At 42.7% G+C, this 20863-nt stretch overlaps 1 protein-coding gene across 9 annotated transcripts in view; it reads right to left on the minus strand.

The window, feature by feature from the left end:
* The window catches only part of LOC125886934 (unconventional myosin-IXAa-like), a 226942-nt gene that overhangs the window by 74752 nt on the left and 131327 nt on the right, over positions 1 to 20863 (minus strand). For all 9 annotated transcript variants that reach the window (XM_049573320.1, XM_049573315.1, XM_049573313.1 and 6 more), the window contains 2 exons: positions 20123 to 20249; positions 9813 to 9902 (listed from right to left, as the gene is read on the minus strand). In XM_049573320.1, the coding sequence (XP_049429277.1) occupies positions 9813 to 9902; positions 20123 to 20249 (217 nt within the window). The remainder of the gene's footprint in view (positions 1 to 9812; positions 9903 to 20122; positions 20250 to 20863) is intronic.

Below are 20863 nucleotides of genomic sequence, written 5' to 3' on the forward strand. Positions count from 1 at the left end.
GCCTTTTGATCCATAAAAAACAACATTGCCAAGAGGAGCCATTATTATGCCTCAACAAGCCAAAGAGCAACTATGTTCTCTCCTTAGACGATGATGAAAGGCACACTAAGATAACATAAGCAGACTTAAATTTGAGACTTGGACACTGGAGCACGTTTTTTGGCAGCAAGAAGTGTTGTGATTGAATGAGGGAGTGGAACAAGACAAAAGAAAGCTGCCTCAACTGGGTCGAGCATTTTCATGCCAGGAACCCCGAAATAGTATAGAATAGTGTGAGAAGACTCTGTTCAGTGTAATCCAATCAGAGCGGATTTAACTGAGCAGAGACTGAAAACAAACAGGAAACAAGGAGGGAAACTTCTACATTTGTGACAACTTCTCTGGAGTGAAAAAACACAGAAGCACACTGCTCTTTATAAATGCTGAGGACCCAATAAAACCTTAACAAGAGCTCTTGACTTCCACTTATCTGCTTCATCAAACACTTAACTGGTTGACCTGTTAACAACAGGCAGTAACGGTTGCAGTCTTTGGCCTCTAGTTTCCCGGCGCGGCGCAGGGTGGCGAACCCCGCGCAGAGCTAGTTTTGAGCAGCGCAACCCGAGGTGCGCTCAGTTTGGTAGTTTGGCAGACCGAGGTGCGCTGAGATGGGTGTGACGGCGCAGCAGGGGGAGGTGTCGACAGATGCAGCTTGGCGCAGTGACAGTTTTGTGCCAAAAGGCTTCATCGAAGGTGCGCTAAAAGCTCGCCAGCTGAAACCAGGTCTACTGTCAGCGCAGGGGGAGCGCAGCCGGTGTAAGTGGAAGTTTGGCTGACCGGCAGACAGTGCGCACACATCACCAAAACCACAGGCAGGTCTCCAGAATGTCAGGCACATTAACGATGCAATAAATACCCACAAAAACCACTATTCAATGCAACTATCTGCAATCAGCACATAAATGTATATCTATATCAACTGTCCCTTCACATCTGATGTCAGATCAAAGGGGATTGGCACCGTTTGGCACGTTTGGCACGCGTAATGGAAACCCAACTTGATTTGATTAACACAGCTGCAAACTAATGAGTTTACATCCCTCTCAGCCAACCACAAACAGCCACAGCATCAGATAGGGAGTATATATTCAGCATCTGTCATCTTAGAAAAGTCAAAAGAAAAGAAACAGAGTGAAACTGCGAGAGAGAAAGAGAGAGCGTGCGCGCACGAGAGAAACACAACATTGATTTCCAATTGTGGTGACCTCCTCCCAGGCTACCTTTGCATCATCAGCCCGTGGAGGTCTGCTCGCAGTTCTGTATATTCGGACACTGCGAGCTTGGACCTCCCGGACCAAAACATAAGTTTCCTCCTGGGAGCAGTTTGGCCGTCTGACGCTGCTGCTCTCTTCTGCCATGGCGAATTGAGTAAACTCTCATTACGCCTTCGCGCAGCGCATTTAAGGGCGAGGAGAGGGGCTCATTTGATTGGTGTGATGTGTGTAAAACCCACTCCATACCTTCTCTCCTCCCTCTTTCTGACTTGCGCAGGTAGGAGGGACGGAGGTGGGAAAGAGGAGTAGCTGCGCCAGCGCGCATGGTGTACCAAACTTGCAAAATACGCCTGGCCACACCCAGTTGGCAAAGCACAGGTGTCTCCGCCTCGCCTGGTCTGCGAAACTAGAGGCCTTAATGTCAAACACAGACAGTAATGAGAACAACAGGATGTTTGGTGTCCCTCATGTCAAGCTGGTTGTCAGAAAAGTAGTCTAAGGTCCAGATCACACAGAAAGAGTTCAGAGGTTTTTGGCCTGTGAACGCAGCTCAAGCCGAACTTTTCATGACTTTTTGTATTTTTCCTCAGCAGCAGTCTGTTGATTTGAGTCGCGAGGTGGACAACTGAGGAACAATCTGTTTGATTATCACATTCAAGACTTCCATTCGATCAGTTTGAGGTCAGATTTGATCAGTTGATTAGAGGAGCAGCTGCTGCAGAGGCGAATGAAAGCAAACTTTGCTCTGCTGCAGACCCAGCGCTGGACTGTGCACACCACGCAGCCCGTGTCATCCAAAGTACGTTGCAAAATCAATAGACAACAATAATAAGATAACGATAATGCTCCATCTGTGCCACAAATTCGCTCTGCCGCTGGATAGAGAGAGACGCAGCTCCAAAACTAGAAAATCTATATATGGCGGTGGATGCTGATGTTGTGGCAGTCCGCCACAAATAAATGTATATGTGGAAAACCCTGTAGAGTGGACAGATGATAACACAAAGATGGAGGTTTTGTTGGGGTTTCAGCTTTGCCTCTCCCTGTCTCATGTTTGTTTTCAGTCTGTCTCTGTATGTTTGCTAGGCGTGGCCTTCTAGTTCTCTCCTCCTGCTGATCCTCCTGAGTGCCAACAGCTGCTGAACCTGAACCACATCTACAATCTAGCCACTGCAGTATAAAACCCCGGCTAAGCAACCAGACTCTGTAGCACAGATGTCAAGGCCAACTCCTGTGTGTTTTGACACCTTTTTTTTGTACTTTTTGGCCATTAATTCACACTGTTCTGTGTCTCAGGTTTACCACGCAAGCCTCAACTATAACCATCCACGTCCAGCCTCATTTTCATCTCCTGCCTCTGGATTTGGACTGCTCCTTCTTCAGCGCCCCCTGCTCTGCCTGCTCTGCTTCGCCATTCCTAGTTCACCCCAGCCATCATTCCACTCCAGCCTTCAGACTCCCATCCTCACATTGCAATAAATTGCCTTTAAGCATTTCCTGTTTCCTGGTTGTGTTTGCATTTTGGCCCTAAGTTGAAATGTCACAATAGATTTGTGCTAAAAAGACTGTAAGATGAACGCATGATTTGTATAACTTACATTAACATCAGCTAAACTTGGGAATGTACAAGTAACGAGGACTATGGATTCCTAATCACTTACATTACTAAGATAGGGATTATTATTATTATTATTATTATTATTATTATTATTGGTTAGTAAAAGAGGAATGATTAAAGCATCCCTTTGTAACGGTCATAGAAGCACCTGACTATTGTTTTAGGACAAACTAAAAAATGCGTACCTATCCTTTAATTGATTTGCCTGATTAAACACATCACCTACAGCATATAAAGTTACAGCCCTGGTTCAGAGGGTTCAGACAGATGAGATTTGCCAGAGGAAGTTGGTCTGAAGCTTCCTGAAACAATGAACAAAAGCAGGCGCACACTACAAGGACATTAAAACTGAATAAAAGTCTCACATTAGTTATGTAACAATAAAAATAAAAAAATATCCCCCTTTTCCAGCCCTTTATGGGACACTGTGAACCTGATGAAGCTTAGAAGCACAGCCTGCTGAGGCCAAATGCAGCCAACAGCCGTGATGAAGCAAAACCATGCTTTTTAAAAGCTGCCTCTTCACTCTTGCATTATTGATTGTTGATGATATTTTTAGCAAGCAGGCCTGTGACGTCCCCGCTCCCACAAAGTTATGTAAGATTGTTATGAATAATATAAGGTTTGATAAGAAGAATCACGATTTAAATAGCGCAGCAGGAACTTGGGGGATTGGCAGACGAGACGTGAACATTTGACATGCTCACTGAGCGTGAATTGTCTCTGTGTTTGCCATGTAATTTAATTATTTACCACAATGGGACCAGTTAGGAACCAGGAGGGAACGTGACTGGAAGTAAATGGGCTGAAAATGTTTCACTGGAGGGCCACCCAAGAAACTGACAAAATAATTAGCAGGACTTAATCAGAGACTTTGGTAAAGTGTAACGGTCCGCGCTGTTTAACCAGGTCGCTTCTGGTGTTTGTGATTAAAAGGCTCTGCTGAGGGGAAGTTGTTATTGTCTTTCTTTCCATTTCTTTCTCTGTCTTTCTCCTGAAAACAACAGGAGGTGTAAAACACCAGCATGAGCTCACGCTGCACGTGGCCTGCTAGCTTCCTCGCTGCAGGATGTTTTGTGTGCGCGTGTGTGTCACCACAATATGCCCATCTGCATATGTTTTCAATTTGTATTTATGGAGTTGTTGTTTTTGTCTATCAGTGTACATACATTTTACAATCCCTTAGCAACGGGAGATTACTGTACCTCTACACTCCCACTACAAGGCTTCCATGACTTTGGAACAGCCAAACCTTTTATATGAATGCAAAGCATATGAACGAGCGTCTGATGCCCCCCCCTCACTTCCCCTGCCCCATGTCTGTCTTTAAACAGGAAGAAGGAAGTGGTGGAGTCAGATTATCTGAGGCCACATCAAAAACGTCAAAGGCAGCCATCACACCTTATCTTGACAGACATGGGCTCACATGCATGTGCACCCTGACAGACACACATTGACACAATCATGATCTCGCAGATGCACACGCTCTGGTGTTTTCTCACTTCACTAGACGAGACCTGAAATCAACTTTGAGCCTCAGCCCAGGCTAAACCACAGAGGTCAATGTTATCTGCTGAAGTCTGGAACTCCCCATAACTTTACAGTAAATGTTCTCAATGATAACTTCACAATAGCTGTTTTTAAAGTGAGGTTAAATAATGGTAGATTTTTGTTGTATAGACTCCTGGCCTCTGTGTGAGTCCATATACTGATCAGCCAAAACATTAAAACCACTGACAGATGAAGTAACATTGCTCATCTTGCTAAAATAAAATGTTCTGCTTAGAAACCTTGGGACCTGGCATTCATGTGGATGCCACCTGACATGCACCACCCGCCCAACCACCACTGTTAAAGACAAAGGCAACAGAATTTGACAAAGAGCTCAGGGTGTCGACCTGGCCCCCAAACTCCCAAATCTGATGAGGATTCATGGGACTTGCTGGTACCCTAGACGTACACCCAGTTCACCAGGGGATCTCCTTGAATCGGACTTGGCTCTGACCTGTGAATGCATGAACAAAAGACCTCTGGGAAGTGTCCTGGGGTGTCTGCAGGGGCGTAGTAGACGCAGGGGTATGCGGTGTACACGTTCCCCGCAGCTGCTGTATCTGTCCTCTATGTCCCCCGGACTTTTCCACACTGTAAATCGAGTGTGCCAGCCATTCAGTTCATTTGTCAGAGCTCATTTCTCCAAGTTGTCCTGGATGTAATGCGAGTGGGGGGGGCAAGGTGCGCAGTTGAGTAGCAACTTCACACAACTAATATGGCTGATAGCGAACATGAAACAGTAAAATAAAGCAGATATCTAAATTTTAAAAAAAGGATGCAGGAGAGAAACTAAACTCCAAACTACAGAGATTCAGTTACAAGCTACAAAAATACTGAGAGCTGAACACACAGAGACACTCGGCACACTCGGCTTGTTTGGGGGCAAGAGCAGGGTTCGTCGAGGGTTGACTGCAGTCAGCAAGACCGCACCGCTACCCGCTTGAGGGCAGGCAGCTGGCTCTTGGACCTACTCTGGAGAAGGTCCATCTATGGCGCTGCTTGGTGTGGCACGGCGTATCTAAACTGACTATGGAAACACAAATGCATGACAGTGGAAAAAGGGTATTAGTTTAGTGTATTATCAGGCTAACAGTTGCTAGTTAGCACTTACTACAAAGCAGAGCTGAGGCTAGTGTGGCAAAAAACAAGTCTCTTTTTCCTTTTTCCACTTTTTTACTCTGATAAATGTACCATTTTCTTCATGACTTTAAACATGAAAAGAGCCGACTGTCATTCCTCAGTGAAGGCCTACATACCAAATTTAGAGTTATATAAAAACATGGAAGAATATGTCCCTTTTAATTCATATAAAAGGTCAATGCAGAAAGAAAGAAATAGAATGACCCGAGATTTCTCTGGCACAAAAGATAAGTAATAATACAAGCCAATAGTTTAAATAACATTAGCCTAAATGTTTGTAATGCATTTTCTGGGTTAAGCATTGCCATAATCAGATCTTAAAATATGAGCAGCAGGGTGTCTTACTGATTAAAAATACAGCTGGACTGAAAACTAAAGTGTTGCATTTTGAGGACACATTCATCTGAGCCACTAATGCATTCTTTAGTGTCCTTAAGCAAGCCTTAAAGACATTAACAAAGTCCAGATTCTGACCTCGTCAGACGCTGCCAGGCACAGTTTCCCTGCATGAAATACTTTAACTCTCATTATTACCCTGGAACCAAAACCAAGCAATTTAAAAATGCATTCCACCTTACTCAACCAGGGCCCATCCAGTAAATTTGGGGATCTTATTGAAGTTCTGGAAATACCAAACTCTATCTGAAGCACACCAAAGTTCGGCAGGTCACACGCCAAAATCTCCACTGTGGGTGGATGGGACAGCTGCCTCGCACACTTTCTCAACCTTTTTTCATCCAAGGAGGAAGAAATCATTTCTGAGAAGGAGCGGCAGCATTTGCCAGGTTCTTTTTTCCACATTTCCTTTGTATAAAAACAGGCGTGTTATGGATTCCACAGGTGGCCTCGACTCGCTCCCACGACCCCTCAGTCAGACCAGGGCAGGGCTTCACTTTCGCTGCTCTCGTGGCCTGTGTGTGCTCTTTGTGAGAACCAATTTGACTGTTAGATACAGAGAATAAAGGCATTTTGGGAATATGAAGACACTTTGGCCAGTCCTCACTCCTTTAACTGGCTGTCTGAGGTTAGAGACTTGGTTTAAGGGTCAATATTAGAGTTAGGTTTAGGTTGAAGTTAGTGTGAGGGCTGTGGTCAGGTCTATAGTTGTATTGTTAAAGGTTATGCCTAGTACACACTTGTGGGTGAGCATGGAAGGTATTTTCTACCTCAGTGGCTCCTAGTTTGACTTAAAGTGCTTATAATTAACATTTTTTGTATGAATAATGGATAACAAGACATGTACTATATGTGAAAAGGGTCCCTTGTAGTGCAATGTGACAAACCCACAGATAACTATCACCTGACTGTGTGGTCTCTCTCCGCTCTGCAGAGCTTCATCGCATCTTTAAATCCATTTTTTAGTTTGTTTAACCTCCTCCACACTGCAGGGACACTAATGTCCTTGGCCAACATTATTCTCTTTCAGAGGCTGTAGTGAACTGAGTGAAGATACTTGTATGATATGAAACTAGAAGATCTAAGGAATCCATCAGTACCGACCATGTCATGAAAATAACTGGCTATTTGTTGAGGAAAAACTGGCATGGCCATTTTCACAGGGGTCCCTTGACCTCTCACTTTAAGACATCTGAATGAAAATTGGTTCTATAGATACCAACAATTCTCTCCTTTACAGAGACGCCCACTTTACGCTCATCCAATGCAGTTTTGAGTGAAAATAATTCAGCGTTTTGGTCTTATTTCCGCCTATTGTATTTTAATATTTCTGCATACTTGGTTCCTCAAGCATTCTTGCAATCACATGAATTAGGTATGACTGGAAAGATGAGACTCTTGTGATTCAATGAGACCAGTTTTATTCATGTGTGATGATGTTAGCCCCCAAAGCAGCATTGTAGTGAGACCCTTTCTTTTATACTTGACCTCTCTGTATTCAATGACCTCTAGGATAATCACAGCCTCATGAAACTTTACAGCCACAAACTAGAGACCTGGGGATGCAAGGCTTTCATGGGTATATTGACAATAAAGAGGGGTTCTCTGCAGTTTCCAGAACAAAAGTGCTTGCCATCCAATCACCAGAAAATGCAGTTTTCACAGATATCACCAAATGTCAAAAATTTGGTACCAAATCAAAGCATTGATTATCTTTAGCATTCCTAAAGGTCTTGGTGTCTTAATGTGGTACTTGAGGCGTTTTTTTGTTAGATTTTTACCATTTTTATCAATTTTCAAGTGGTAAAAGATGCTTAAATTTAGCACTAAATCAATGGCAGGAACCCAAAAATTGCTGCAACAATTTATGAGACAACAGCATGGGAATGGCCATCATATGTTTCAACCAATGTGTTCTAGGACACTAAAAACAAAACTTTTTAAGTATGATGAGGCACGTAAACAAAAATCAATGTTTACTAAAGATTTATGATTTATTATCGAAAAACCTGACACATAGTGCTGAGCTGCATCTCAAATTAATCGTCAGGTTCCCAGCTTTCAGATGATGTATAGCACTTCTATGTCACACATACTGTTGACCTGCTGTCTCCCCCAAAGTTCCTCCGCCCCCCTAAAAAGGACAAGAATGGGTCTATGATAGGAAAGGGGTGTAATAGAAGAGGTTAACAGCAAGGCAACTTTACTGTTTTGTTTCTTGCTCACCGCTCTTATCTGTGTTGCTTTGACATCATCAGGCAGCTATTTTTAGTGAAGGAGTTCTTTAAACCCACTGTATGCTACCTGACCAGGATTAAATAACGGACAGAAAAGTTTATATATATGTATGTTTCCCTCAGGAGTGAGCTGCAACTAACAACAAGAACTACAAGAGTACATATATAAAAAACATAGAAGAGCATGTATAGATTTTGAGTGAGGCACTGAGAGATAAAGTGCTTTGTCCATTAAGGTTGAAAAGTGCTCTATATATGTGCAGTCCATTTATAGCTTGTTTCTGTGGCCCCAAAATAGCCAAAATATCAGTTATTGCAGGTTTAATGTTGGGAGAGACTTACAACTACATAATGACAGGTATTAAGACTATTCAAGCCCACATTTGGGGTTTTCCTGGTATTTTCTATCTTTTTCTTTGCTGCCAATACGGGACTTTCAGAGATTGAAAGGTCACTGCCTCATCCTCTGCAGGTCCCTCTACGTCCATTTACCTCTCGCTCTTTTAGAGATAAGGCCTTCTTGTGAAAGACAGGAGGGAACTTCCACGGCATGACATCAGAAGCTGCAAGACAGGGTTTATCATAGCTGCAGCCTTGGTCCAGGATTAGGTTTCTGATCACATTGTCTGACCTTTTGTTACACAGCTGGTTGAGAAAAAGGGAATCTAAGTGTTTGAAACATGTGACTGACGGAGAAACAGAGAGACACAAACACAGACAGACTGAGGATCTGGCTTTTGGCCTCTGTACTGTATATTCCAGTGGAGGTTGCACATTCCTGAGACCAGACCACATGACTGGAGGGATGGAGGGGGGGCACATGAGAGTGGGAGCAACCATTGTTGGGCTACACTAACCCATAGATTAGATGGGGGGGGGGGGGATGGAGCTGTGCAGCATAACACACTATCAATGTGTAGCATTTCCTTCCTTGTACAAAAAGCCCCGCAGACACGAGCAGGGAGCTGGACCGAATTCAATTCTACGCTGAACCATCAAAGGATCTGGGGATGGAGAGATACACGAGAACCACTGAATATTAATATTCACAAGCACAATGACAGACATCAGAGGAGTCTATCTGGGTCAGCTGAGGCATCCTGGAGGTAAATTTCTCAGACTGAGTCCGGAGGGCTGTATGGACGGGGGGTTTAGTCGCGCTGTTCCTTGACTCGACAGGAAACAGGAAGTTGCAGAGGAAGAGACCTCTATCAAAAGAGCCTCAGACAGAAGTGGTGGGGGTCGGGGGGAGTGCCACAACAAACTCCCTAGACAAGCTCCAAAGCATGCACACACAAACACAGAATCTCCCCTGCAGCTGACGCACTTCAGAACAAACCACTACAAAAAAAAAGCCTCCCTGAGACTGGCTGGAATTTACTAAAGCCACGCCTCCACTGCCACCCTCACACAGGCCCTTCTGACTATTGGTAGTCAACTATTAAAACATATTAAAATGTTCCTCAATGTTTAGCATCCTCTGGGTTTTATTAAGTGTGTGGGGACCACACAGGCTCACAGGGGGTTTTACCAGTAATAGGTCATCAGTTTTAGAAGGTCATATAAAGCCTGTGTGTTTGAGACTCAGGTGGGTAAGTGTCAAACTAAAAAGGTCACCTCAGCAAGTTTGTAGGGTACGATAAGCCTCTCTCCAACAGTCACAGTCTTCCTGGTCGTCAGCGCTTCCAGCAGCATCTCCTCTTTGACCTGAAGAGAAAAAAAAACCCCACAAGGACGAGGTTAAAAACAGAGTTTGGTGTCACTTAAAGATTTCACGTGAAGTGTGACCTATTAGACCACAATGCTTGCACACGGTATCAGGGATACAAAAACAAACAGTGTAAGCATTTTAGAGGGTCAATTAAAGCAAAGGTTAAGTTTAAGTAAGAATTGTTTTTGGGACATTATGGCCTTTGTTTGACAGTTAAAAGTAATGAAGTCATGGTAACCAGAAGAATGATAACATGCACTAATGGTCCAATAATGTCCCAGGGTATCATTTTATTAAAGGGGTTTTCCAGAAGATTAATATTGCACTTCCGTAAAGCTGAAGCACTCACAAGAGACTGATTAAAATAAGAATGGTTAAAATTTAAGCAGCAAGGGCTGAAATATCAGGACTTTTCCTACATTTCCCATAATGCAACCAACCTTTTTGTTCGACCATCACTGCCTGATGGACGTCCACACATTTTAAATTCCATAATCCCCATTTGTGAGATGGCCATAGACCATCTCACAAATAAACCTTCTCAAAATCATCCTGAAAGATGACACATGCTCCATACTCAAGAGACGTAGGAGGACCTGGACTGACCACGTGCTCAGCATGGACATCACAGCTATCCCAAGAGTTGCTTTACACCGGAGCACAGAGGGCAACGGAGGAAAGGGAGGTCCAAAACATCATGGCACAGGACGATATAGAAATAACTTTAACACCACCAACAGAGCTGGAGGACCATAAAAATATTGGCCAAAGACAGAAAAGTGGAGGGACTTTGTTGCAGCTCGCACAACAGATATGAGTGAGTCATTGGTAAATCTATAATATCATGATATACAATACCATGGTGATATAAAACTAGAAACACTATCACAGCAGATTTTATCCCCATCATCTCTTCGTCGGTCTACTAAACTGACACTCATAATAACTCTGATGGTTTTAAGTAACACAGCTGGCCACGATTAGCACGTAAACACTGCTCTCTGTCCTCACACTTACAGTACAATGCTATGTGGCGAGTTCACACAGACTCTAAACTCGGCCCCAGACAAACCATTGATGACAGGGCCACACTGGGAAAAGCAGATGTCACCACACACACACACATACACACCTCCTCCATCTACAGGGATTATGGGAGTGGGCAGAACAGCTGCTGCTGAGACCATGCGTGTGTGTGTGTGTGTGTGTGTGTGTGTGTGTGGGTGGGTGGGTGTGTGTGTGAATACATGTGACAGCATGTCTTTGTGTGATTGCCTGATGTCTTCATGTATAAAAGGCCAGGATGTTAATGTTATAGTTAATACCATTATGGATCTAGTTTTGTCAACTGCCTCCTTCATAAAGGCTTTGACATAGAAAGAGAAGCATGTCTGTGTGTGTGTGTGTGTGTGTGTGTGTGTGTGTGTGTGAGTGAGGGGTGGGGGGTGGCATAATCAGACTTCATTTCACACTGCCTGGTAATCCCTCGACTAAGAGCAAAGCCTATTCTGCAGCCTGGTGATTGGTCTTTAGCCGGTACATTTCCATGTATTAGTCGCTTGGTAACAGGCTTGCTGCTTCGTCTATGATCACAGCTCTAATACCATAATACACACAAGTTTGTAAGCACTGGTTTGGGGTCAGTGATTCTGTTCTCAAATTAACAATTTTTTTTCTCCCTGGGACATAAAGACCTTGAGTCTGTTTCTAGGTTTGCAGATGTTAAGCTCTGACAGATGCTCTTCTCTCGTTTCTCTGTTTGTAAAAGACACCTATGATTTTTAAGTAACATTAAATTATATGTTCACATTTTCAGCAGTTGTTACCAGTGTTATTTAACATTTACTGTAGTTAATTGTCTGCCTGCAGTTAGTAACACTAAAGGCCCTGACACAATGAGCCAACGGTCAGAAATTGGTCAATATCAGGCTGTCAGTGAGCATCTGTCCCCGTAGCTTTGGCAGTCTGTCCACCACCGTTGGCACTAGTTGGCACTAGTTGGCCATCGTCGGCCCTCGTCAGCTTTTATTTCGGCTGATTCAGCATGGTAAATCAGTGTCAGAGACAGCGGAGCTCGTCGATGAGTGAAATCTCTCTCTTTGTATGAGAAGATAAACAGTAGCGCGTAAAGCAGACAACACAGCGACTTACACAGTCAAGAGGGTGTAAGATCAAAACAAAGTCGTAATATAAGTTAGATTGGGTTTTTTTTTTTTTGCCATTGAGCTCTTTAACAGAAAAGGTTTGTCACTGTTCGTGTTGTTGTTCACTAGTGGACAGTAAATATCCCTTGTTCTCTCAGTATCAGGTTGTGTTGTTAATGCGCTAACTGGCTAACTGGTGTCTTAAATCTGTCTCATACATTTAGAGATGTAGATGGCGCCTATTCAGTCCGATGGAGTTGTTCGCCTGGCATGTACACCAAAAAGAGTTTCTAGCTCATAGACTTTACATGGTGATGGCGTCACAGATTTTGATATCACTTTTCTTGGTTCCAGGGAAGTTTTACAGGGAAGTTCAAGGTGTCCTGTCAACAGTTTTACAGACTTCTCTTTTGCAATCGTTGTCTAATAGGAAAATGCTTTTTGGGCTTTTTTTGCTGCAATACCACGACTGCCCACTGGGGAAAATTGGAGGCAAAGCCGAGCTGCTTTCCTGGGGCCTGATCTGTCCTGTTGGCCTTTTGGTTTCCTTTTTGGAATTATGAATACAGACTGCCGCCACCTGCTGGTATGGAGAGTTATTTCCTCTTATACAGGTGCAAAACTTTCCTGCCAGATGGCCGTTGGTTGTAGGCTTTGCAGTGTGCAACTTTTTGGCGCAAGTGATGTGAGGCGACGCAGCAGTTGTCCTTAGTCGCCACTAGATCTTTGATGTTGGATTGGCATTTCTGGCATTAAGCTGCGGTAGGTGGTAAACTGTAAAGACATCGCCGCATTGTTGACAAAACTTGTCTGACATAGTAACTAGAGGTGGGAGTGATGGGTGCTTAGATTTGGTTTACAGGGCCGTCACTTGTTCTAATTCACTGCGACTGCCATCATACCTAGTTGTGACAGTAAACTGCCTTTTCTTTGCTTCTTCTGCTCCTAAATAAAACCATAAGAGACAGTGGAAGCCAATAAATGTGGCATTAAATACATTTTTTAAAAACGCTGCCCTAGCTTGCCCTATCTGTAAAAATCTGCTTAAAATATGTTTGAGGAAAAACAGCCCCATATGGTTACTGATAAGGAAAATAAAACAAAAACCTGACTAGACTTTATCAGAATTTATTGGCCTGCATCAGATTGTGATGAATTGACAAAACATTTGTACTGGAGTGTTTCATGATGCTGTTTTTAGCATTAAAATACCAACAACAGATTCGGGCTTTAGTGGGATTTGTTCTCACAGTAAGCTGCTCTCTCCGGACCGATTACCAGTTTGCACAGGAATGTTTCTGGTTAGCTCAAAACACTCAGCTCTACAGCTCAGAGGATCCAGTCTGTCAGCCATCCATCAGCCTCTACGAGCTCTACTTCCTCTTCCAGTTCCACCTCCACAGGAAACAGGAAGTCCTGACTAGTTTGAGTCCTATTCATTCATCAGTCCACACTCGTGCCAATCAGTTCTACCTCTTAGACGTGCGGCACATTAGTGCACCACAGTAATAGTTCACATCCCACCCTGTCTAAAATGTTATTTTACATAACAAAGTGAGGTACGGCTGATTCCAACATTGGTTATTCATGCAAATTAAGACTTCACTCAGAGCCACTAGGTGCACTTTGGCTGAGCTTTCCCTTGGAGCGATTCCAGACGCACATGACTCACAGAAAACTGCATTTAGCAAACCTCAAGAACCTGTTTCGGCCATTTAGCAGATTCTCTCATGCAAACGGTCTTAAAATAAAGTCATGCATGACCAAAACAAATGTAACTGCTAAGTACGTTTGATGGCACTGTCTCTTAACATCAAGCAATTTAAACTGTCAAAGAAATTAAAAGGCACTTGCAGTATAAATCACAGTAAATACATACTGCACTGTCAAGTTACCATTACGTTAAAGGAAACTGTTGACCTTTTAATTTAATTTCCCAATATTTTTCTCAAATAAATGTCAATAATTTGTACAATCATTTCCTAGAAAACTAATTTTCTAACATTTGTTGCAGTCAATTGAAAAACATAGTATATTTTTTAATTATGTGCACCTCCACTCCACTCCTCACATCAAGCCCCAATCCCGTCTCTTATTTTTACAACTACCCCTCCTTTTGGAACGCCCCTTTGTCCCTCCAAACAGAGTTACAAGGGGAAGTGGTCAAAATCTTCCCCTATGAGGTGGCACAACACTTCAAGACCCCTAATTTGTCACCAGTAAACGGTCATGACAGGCAATAATACTATATAATCACATTGACATTTGCCATTTACCTGATAGAAAAGATGCTTGTGAGTCACTCACAGCTTAAGTTTCGTGCTATCAATCAAACAAAGAAGTCATCAAATAAGAAACAACACTGTTTCAATTATCGGTGCTCTGTAGGCTAACGTTAGCAACCACTGTCCCTGCCCTGTCAGTCCACACTAATGTTAGAGGAGCGGTAACACTTCAGCAACTTCGCTGCTGGATTTAAGTTGAATTTCGGACCACATATGCAATCAAAGGAGGGGAATGCCACATGGAAATATGTCAAAATGCAGTGGGCATGCACAAATTAGCAATAATAATGTAGCGTTAGCTTGCTAGCTAGTTAGCTACCCAGATATCTGCAACTACTACCTTTTTTATTCTGCTTGTTATAAAGAAAACGACCATAATGCACTTGAAACACGATTAAACTAAGATAATACGATGGTCGTTATAACTTTTTTTAATCTTTATTAGCAAGAAAATACTTTTGTGGCTATCTTTTGAGAGGGTATAACTGCAACTGGAGCAGCTACGTGACCCTTCCGCTAGCTACATGACTCACCTACCATACCTACACGTCAGTCCACAATCAGCCCCCTTTGCTCCTTGGCTTGAAAGTGGAAGTCCCGACTGTTGCAATGTGAATGTTACTTTTAGTTTTCAGATGAACGCTACTTTCAGTCAGGCAGTGGGAGGACCACCATGGGGGTTTGTCGGGGTCCTGAGGTGAGAGCAGTAAGATGTGTTAAGCTAACATTAAGCAGACGTAATGCAGGGTTAGAAGCGACTGTGCCGGGTGTGGACAGCAAATTGAAGGCATGTCGTTGACGGAGTATAATTGTTGAGAAGCCTTCACATTATTACATCGACAAAATTGCTCAGTTAGCGATAAGCTAGCTATGAAGTATTATGTTAAAAAAGAAGTGAGGTACGGGTAATGGGAATGATACATCTCAAAACCTATGCTACATTAGCTAATAGCTAGCTATTATTTTAAAAGAGAGGTTGTTAAGATTAGGGTCAGGGTAATGGGAATGATGCATCTTATAAATGCCAATGCTAAGTTGGTGATCAGCTAGCCATTAAGTATTACGTTAAAAGACAGGCAGTTAGGGTGACAGGAATAATACATCTTCTTACCAATTCGTTAGCTATGAAGTAACGTTATTGCATTAAAAGAGAAGAGGTTAAGGTTAGGGTAAGGATAATAGGAATGATACATCTCATTACTTATGCTATTGCTAAGTTAGCGATTACGTTCAGGGTTACATCCCATTACTTACAAAATGAATCATTGGTATTATGAATTATAAAATGGATTATTGCTACATTTAGTCACATTCAATCACTACTGTGTAGCACTGGGGTTCAGATAACCATCGTGCTGGCAGGTTTGTCGTGTACTTGCGGTGGGCGCGGTTTTGCGAGTGTGTGACGTGTATGCTACAAACAGAATGTGTCTGCAGCTATACATGTCTTGATTCCTTCGTTGCTTGTGCAGCCATCTTGCCAATCCATCCAAAAGTGATTTGAATCATTGGGAAATGCGCATTAAAAGAAATACGAATCCTGTGCGTTTCCATTAAATGTATGGATTTTGGTGAAAACTACTAACTCGAGTGAGTTTTCCACAGAACCAGAAACAAAACAAGTCTCGCATTCTTCTTCTTCTACGTTTTCTGGTGGTTGGCCTTCCCGACCCGAAGTGTGGATATCACATGGAGAGAGGTGCGCTTTGTCAGACTTAATTCGAACATAACTGTTTCCATCCCCCGTTTTGCGAATCAACATTTTTTCGAATCAACCAAAACCTGGCTAAAGCGAGCGTATTTTAGTTTGTGCCAATCAGGGGATTTTAATTCGAATTTTGGTGTTTCCATCATAATTTTCCGATGTGATACTTCTAGATGCGCATCTAAACAGGCTGATGGAAACATGGCTAATGATTTCTCACAACACTCAGTTTGGAGTGTGCCTTTAAAAACCCTGCGTTTGGTGAACCATGTAGCCCGAACACTTCACTCTACCCCTTTATCCCAACAAGAATCAGGACACCCTCCAGACATCAACTGGCAAATCAGAGGAGGAAAGGCTAAGCGGCAGGGGCAAGGGGTGTATTGTGATTGAGCCTAAATCACACTTGTTTCCCATTGACTGACCCTCTTTGGTCCCCCCAAAACATAATGTTTAAGCAGGAATGTTGCCAAATTAAAGAGTTGAGATGCCCTCAAAATGCTGTTTCAATGTGACTCTTTGTTTGTATGATTTAATAATAAGCAATAAGCTTTGTTTTGGTTTTCCTTCTTTCTTCTTCTCCCTTTTAAGAATGTTTTATATGTCCCTGGGGACAAATAGCCCTTGCACCAACTAACAGACATCCAAATAAACTTGAACTTAAAACACTAACCCCAAGCATGTGGTCAACATGTGGCCAAGCTCACGTCACTACCACTCTGGCCCTCTGGAGAGTCAAAGAGACCAGTCTGGATGTTAAAGGAGAACACTGGCAGGCTCTCCACAGTCATAACATCCCCGCTGTGCTGTTGACAGGAGTCTCCGGCACACTTGGGACATTGTTTTGTCAGCGACTCAACAAGCACATCCGGCTAATGGTCGAATTTTTTAACAGGGACTGGGACATGCCACCGTCTCTCAGTCCCGAGGTAAATCAGAGCAGCATGTGGACGTTTGAGCTGTCCTCATAGTGCACACTGATGTGTGTGTGGTCTGCACTCAGTGTCAAGACTGAACTCAAATTCAGCACAACATCATAAATTTGTAAATGGTGCATGCCACGTTAACCAAGTCAGGAAATGTTTTTCCATGTCTCTCATCATCACGTGGACGATTAAGAGTCTGAGGCAGTCTAAACCTACAGACCAGACTGATTAGTGTGTGTTGGATAATTACTACACAGTCTAGATTGAGGTTGAGAAAGCATACAGTGTGCGTAGATCAAAGCCTCAAGATATGCTTTTCATTGTAGTTTTTCTTTGTGCAATCACACAACAAGTAATACAAAAACAATTGGGTCGTAAAAATACAATGTTAGGATAAATTAAATTAAGAAAAGGAGAAACATTGAACCAGCATGAGACGCTCCACAAGGATGCCGTAGTCTCGGAGGCAGTTTTTAAACCACAGTGTCATCATAATATTGAGGTTGGCTGAACTTCATTTGAACTGCATTTACAGAGACACAGTGCTGCCACTGAGCAAACTAATGCTCGAAAATATGCAATCAGACAAGTAACAACTGTATTCTGTAAGCAATGATGTGATTGGACAACCACTGACCAAACAAGTTTACCAAAATTAAGGAACAAAAGGTTGATAAGCAAGTCTGATCAGGGTTTTCCCTGGCTCAGAAAGGGGTTTTGGTGGTGATGTCTGCAGTGTATTAAGCAATGTATTAAGCGATGCCATATCTTCTCTATTAGACGAGAGAGGTCCAAATAATACAGTACATTAGGGCTGGGCGATATGACATATCCCGATATAGGTCATTTCATATCCCGATAAAGATACGTATCACGATATAGCACATTTTAATCCAATGAATAAAAAGGTTGTACGCTGCACCACATGATTTGGTCTGAATATTGTCGCCGTCTCTGCTCTTTCTCAGCGCTGCGAGTCCTCAGTGTGTGCAGCGCAGCAGATACAGAAAGCGTGTAGTTATATAAACTTGTTATGTTACTGTAAGTAGCACCTCAGGACCGAAACATGATCTCACTTGTCACCAGGCTGGCAGTGAATGCACTAGCACCTGCATTCTGAGCTGACGCGAAGCGTGGGGCTCAACACGTTACTTAGATCTTTGATGAATCAAAGAACTCGATTAGTATTGGTCTAATGTCGTGTTACCAGGCTTTCGTTATTGGTCCGAACCATGGTGTTTGAACTATGAGTGGTTGCACTGAGATTTGAATTTTTTTTTTCCCCTACCTTCCCTGCTCTCACACTCTTCTTTGGCGGAGGGGATTTTCCATTAGCAGAGGGCTAAAACGGCTTTAGCGGCCACCTAAATATTTTCTATGCAGGGAAAACCCTGCTGATTCAAATGACCCTTCAAAAAAAACACTGTTTGAGCTTCTATCAGTTTGATCCATTTTTATAACCAATATTGTGTGTGAACTCGCTAAAAGATCATGTTCATGGGGCATCTGTGGCTTAGTGGATAGAGCAGGCGCCCCATATACAAGGCTGTTGCCGCAGCGGCCCAGTTTCTACTCCAGCCTGTGGCTGTCACATCTATAAAGGCAAAAACGCCCCAAAAAGCTGAGCCCTCTGTTTCCGTCCTCATGGTGTGCTGAGTTTCAGGACTCTGTTTGCTGATTGGCTACGGGTATTCTCTTGCCACAATTCATTGCTTAAAGTTAAACTATCCCCAACCTTTAGTATGTTCGCAGCTTTCCATAGCTATTGCATGGCAGCTCACTGCAGGCCGCACTTCGTCGTAGCTTGGTGTTAAAAACGCTCATTCACTGTTTTACGCCACTCATTGTGCTGGTGTTGTGTTGAAGACGGTTTCTCCTAAATCTGAACCAGACCTTAACCTTGACTGATCGAGCAGGATGTACGGATCAGGTAGCGACAGGTATTGCTATGTATTTTAACTGGAGGGAAACACGATTTAACAGAGGAACACACTCCAACACAACACCTGCAGGGGTAGTGCAACTGTTTATTCAGACAACACAGCTACTGGTACTGATGAAGCCAGTTCATATGATTATTCAAGGAGTTTTATGGACAAATCAGGAGGGATTCCACTGGAAAAAAAATCTCACATTTTTATGCAAACTGTGCCGTCGGGTCTAAAAAACACAAGTCAAAACATCAGCCACATCGACAACGAATTTGAAACACGTCCAACTAGTCTTGTGAAATATCTACAATTGGACAATAATCATAAGTTTTATTTTATTCATTTATTTTTTTTTAATGTAATGTAATGTACATAATCTAGTTCATTTTTTGGAATTGTGAACTCAGGAAAAAAAAATTCAACTTGTGAACTATGAACATTCACAACACTGTTTATAGTCCTCTAATATGATTTAAGGATGCAGGTGAAATTGAGACAACACAGAGGACCTGTTGTTCCTGGAGGCAAAGCTTGCCGACGCAGCAGCATGCCAAGAGTACAAGAGGTCTGAAAATAGCCTCAGTACAAGCAGTACTTAGTGGAAGCACTGGAGGGTCGGACGGCTCTTTGGGACCTGAAGCACCTCTTAACTTCCGCTGTCACCACAAGCTGTGCTTGTACACAGAGAGTCCTCAGCTCTTTAAAAGGTTTTTTCTAAAGCCCACATGTTGGAGGTAACGTCTGGCACCAGGAATCATGATTTCTTACAGCGTTTAAAAAGAAACACAGCGAAAAGAAAACTCATTCTCTCACATGGATGCTACTTGTTCTTTAAAAGTTCACCAAGTCCGTGGAGTTTTAAGTATCTCCAGTGGGCATGTCATGGAATAACTTTGGGAGATGAAATGGCAAAGAAAGTATTTAGGGAGAATAAACAAGCCCTGTGGTAAAGCCCTGCTCCAATTCTTCATTTTTATTATCCTTCGAAGTATTTAGAGTATTGCATTTCAGCATAAAGTCGGCGAGACAAAACCTACTGTGTTCTCTGACTCAGACATGTCATGTCATATGTGAGCTTTTTCTTCTTTGGATTGTCAGATAAAAACTGGAAATACTGAATTATAATTTGCTAAAATATTTTTTGCCACACAGTTTGATTAAATGTGTTGACGTGTTTGAAGTTTACTAATGGCCAGTACTTGAACTTCTGCATCATGCCGCTCACCTCTAGCAGCTCTGAGACGATGGGCAGGACCTCTGGGTTGCAGATGTCGATGGAATCGTCCCTGTAGGTCTTCTTCTTGTAGCGAATGTTTCCCAGGTGGAGGATTGCTGACAGCAGCGAGAAGATCCTGACAAAGAAAAAGAAGAAAGGCACTTCTTGTTAAGACATTTACATTATTTTGGGCGACTGAGCTACTGTCTGACTGAGCGTCTGTGATCAGAGATTTTTGACCAGGACACCTTGTCATCATCTGATCAAATATTTGTCTTTAAATACTTTTTGCAGTGGATAGAAAAAGGAAGTCAGATTTATTAGTAATTTCTGATGCACTTCCAAGAATCTGACTGTGCAAAGCTTCCTGACTGATTCCTGCAAACACACAGAATTTAAACTAAAGTTCAATAACCCCAGGGACTTTATTCATCCTCTAAACACTATAAAGACTTACAGGAAAAGTTTGACATTTTTGGAAATCCACTTATTTCCTTTCTTGCCGAAAGTAAGATGAGACAATCAATACCGCTCTCACGTCTGTTTTTTAAATACAAAGTTACACAACAGAGGACACAACATGCTCTGAGCTATTGATGAGTACACTAGAAATCATACTACGTAGCCATCCCTAAGCCACATCTCCTGAGCTTCCACAAACATTAAGTTTTATTCTCCTTATAACACCTCTGACCCTGATTGTAACAGACACGAGTGAGGTTTTGTGATAATGTCCATAAGATAACAGTT

This window comes from Epinephelus fuscoguttatus, linkage group LG4, assembly GCF_011397635.1.
Source record: "Epinephelus fuscoguttatus linkage group LG4, E.fuscoguttatus.final_Chr_v1".
NCBI lineage: Eukaryota > Metazoa > Chordata > Actinopteri > Perciformes > Serranidae > Epinephelus > Epinephelus fuscoguttatus.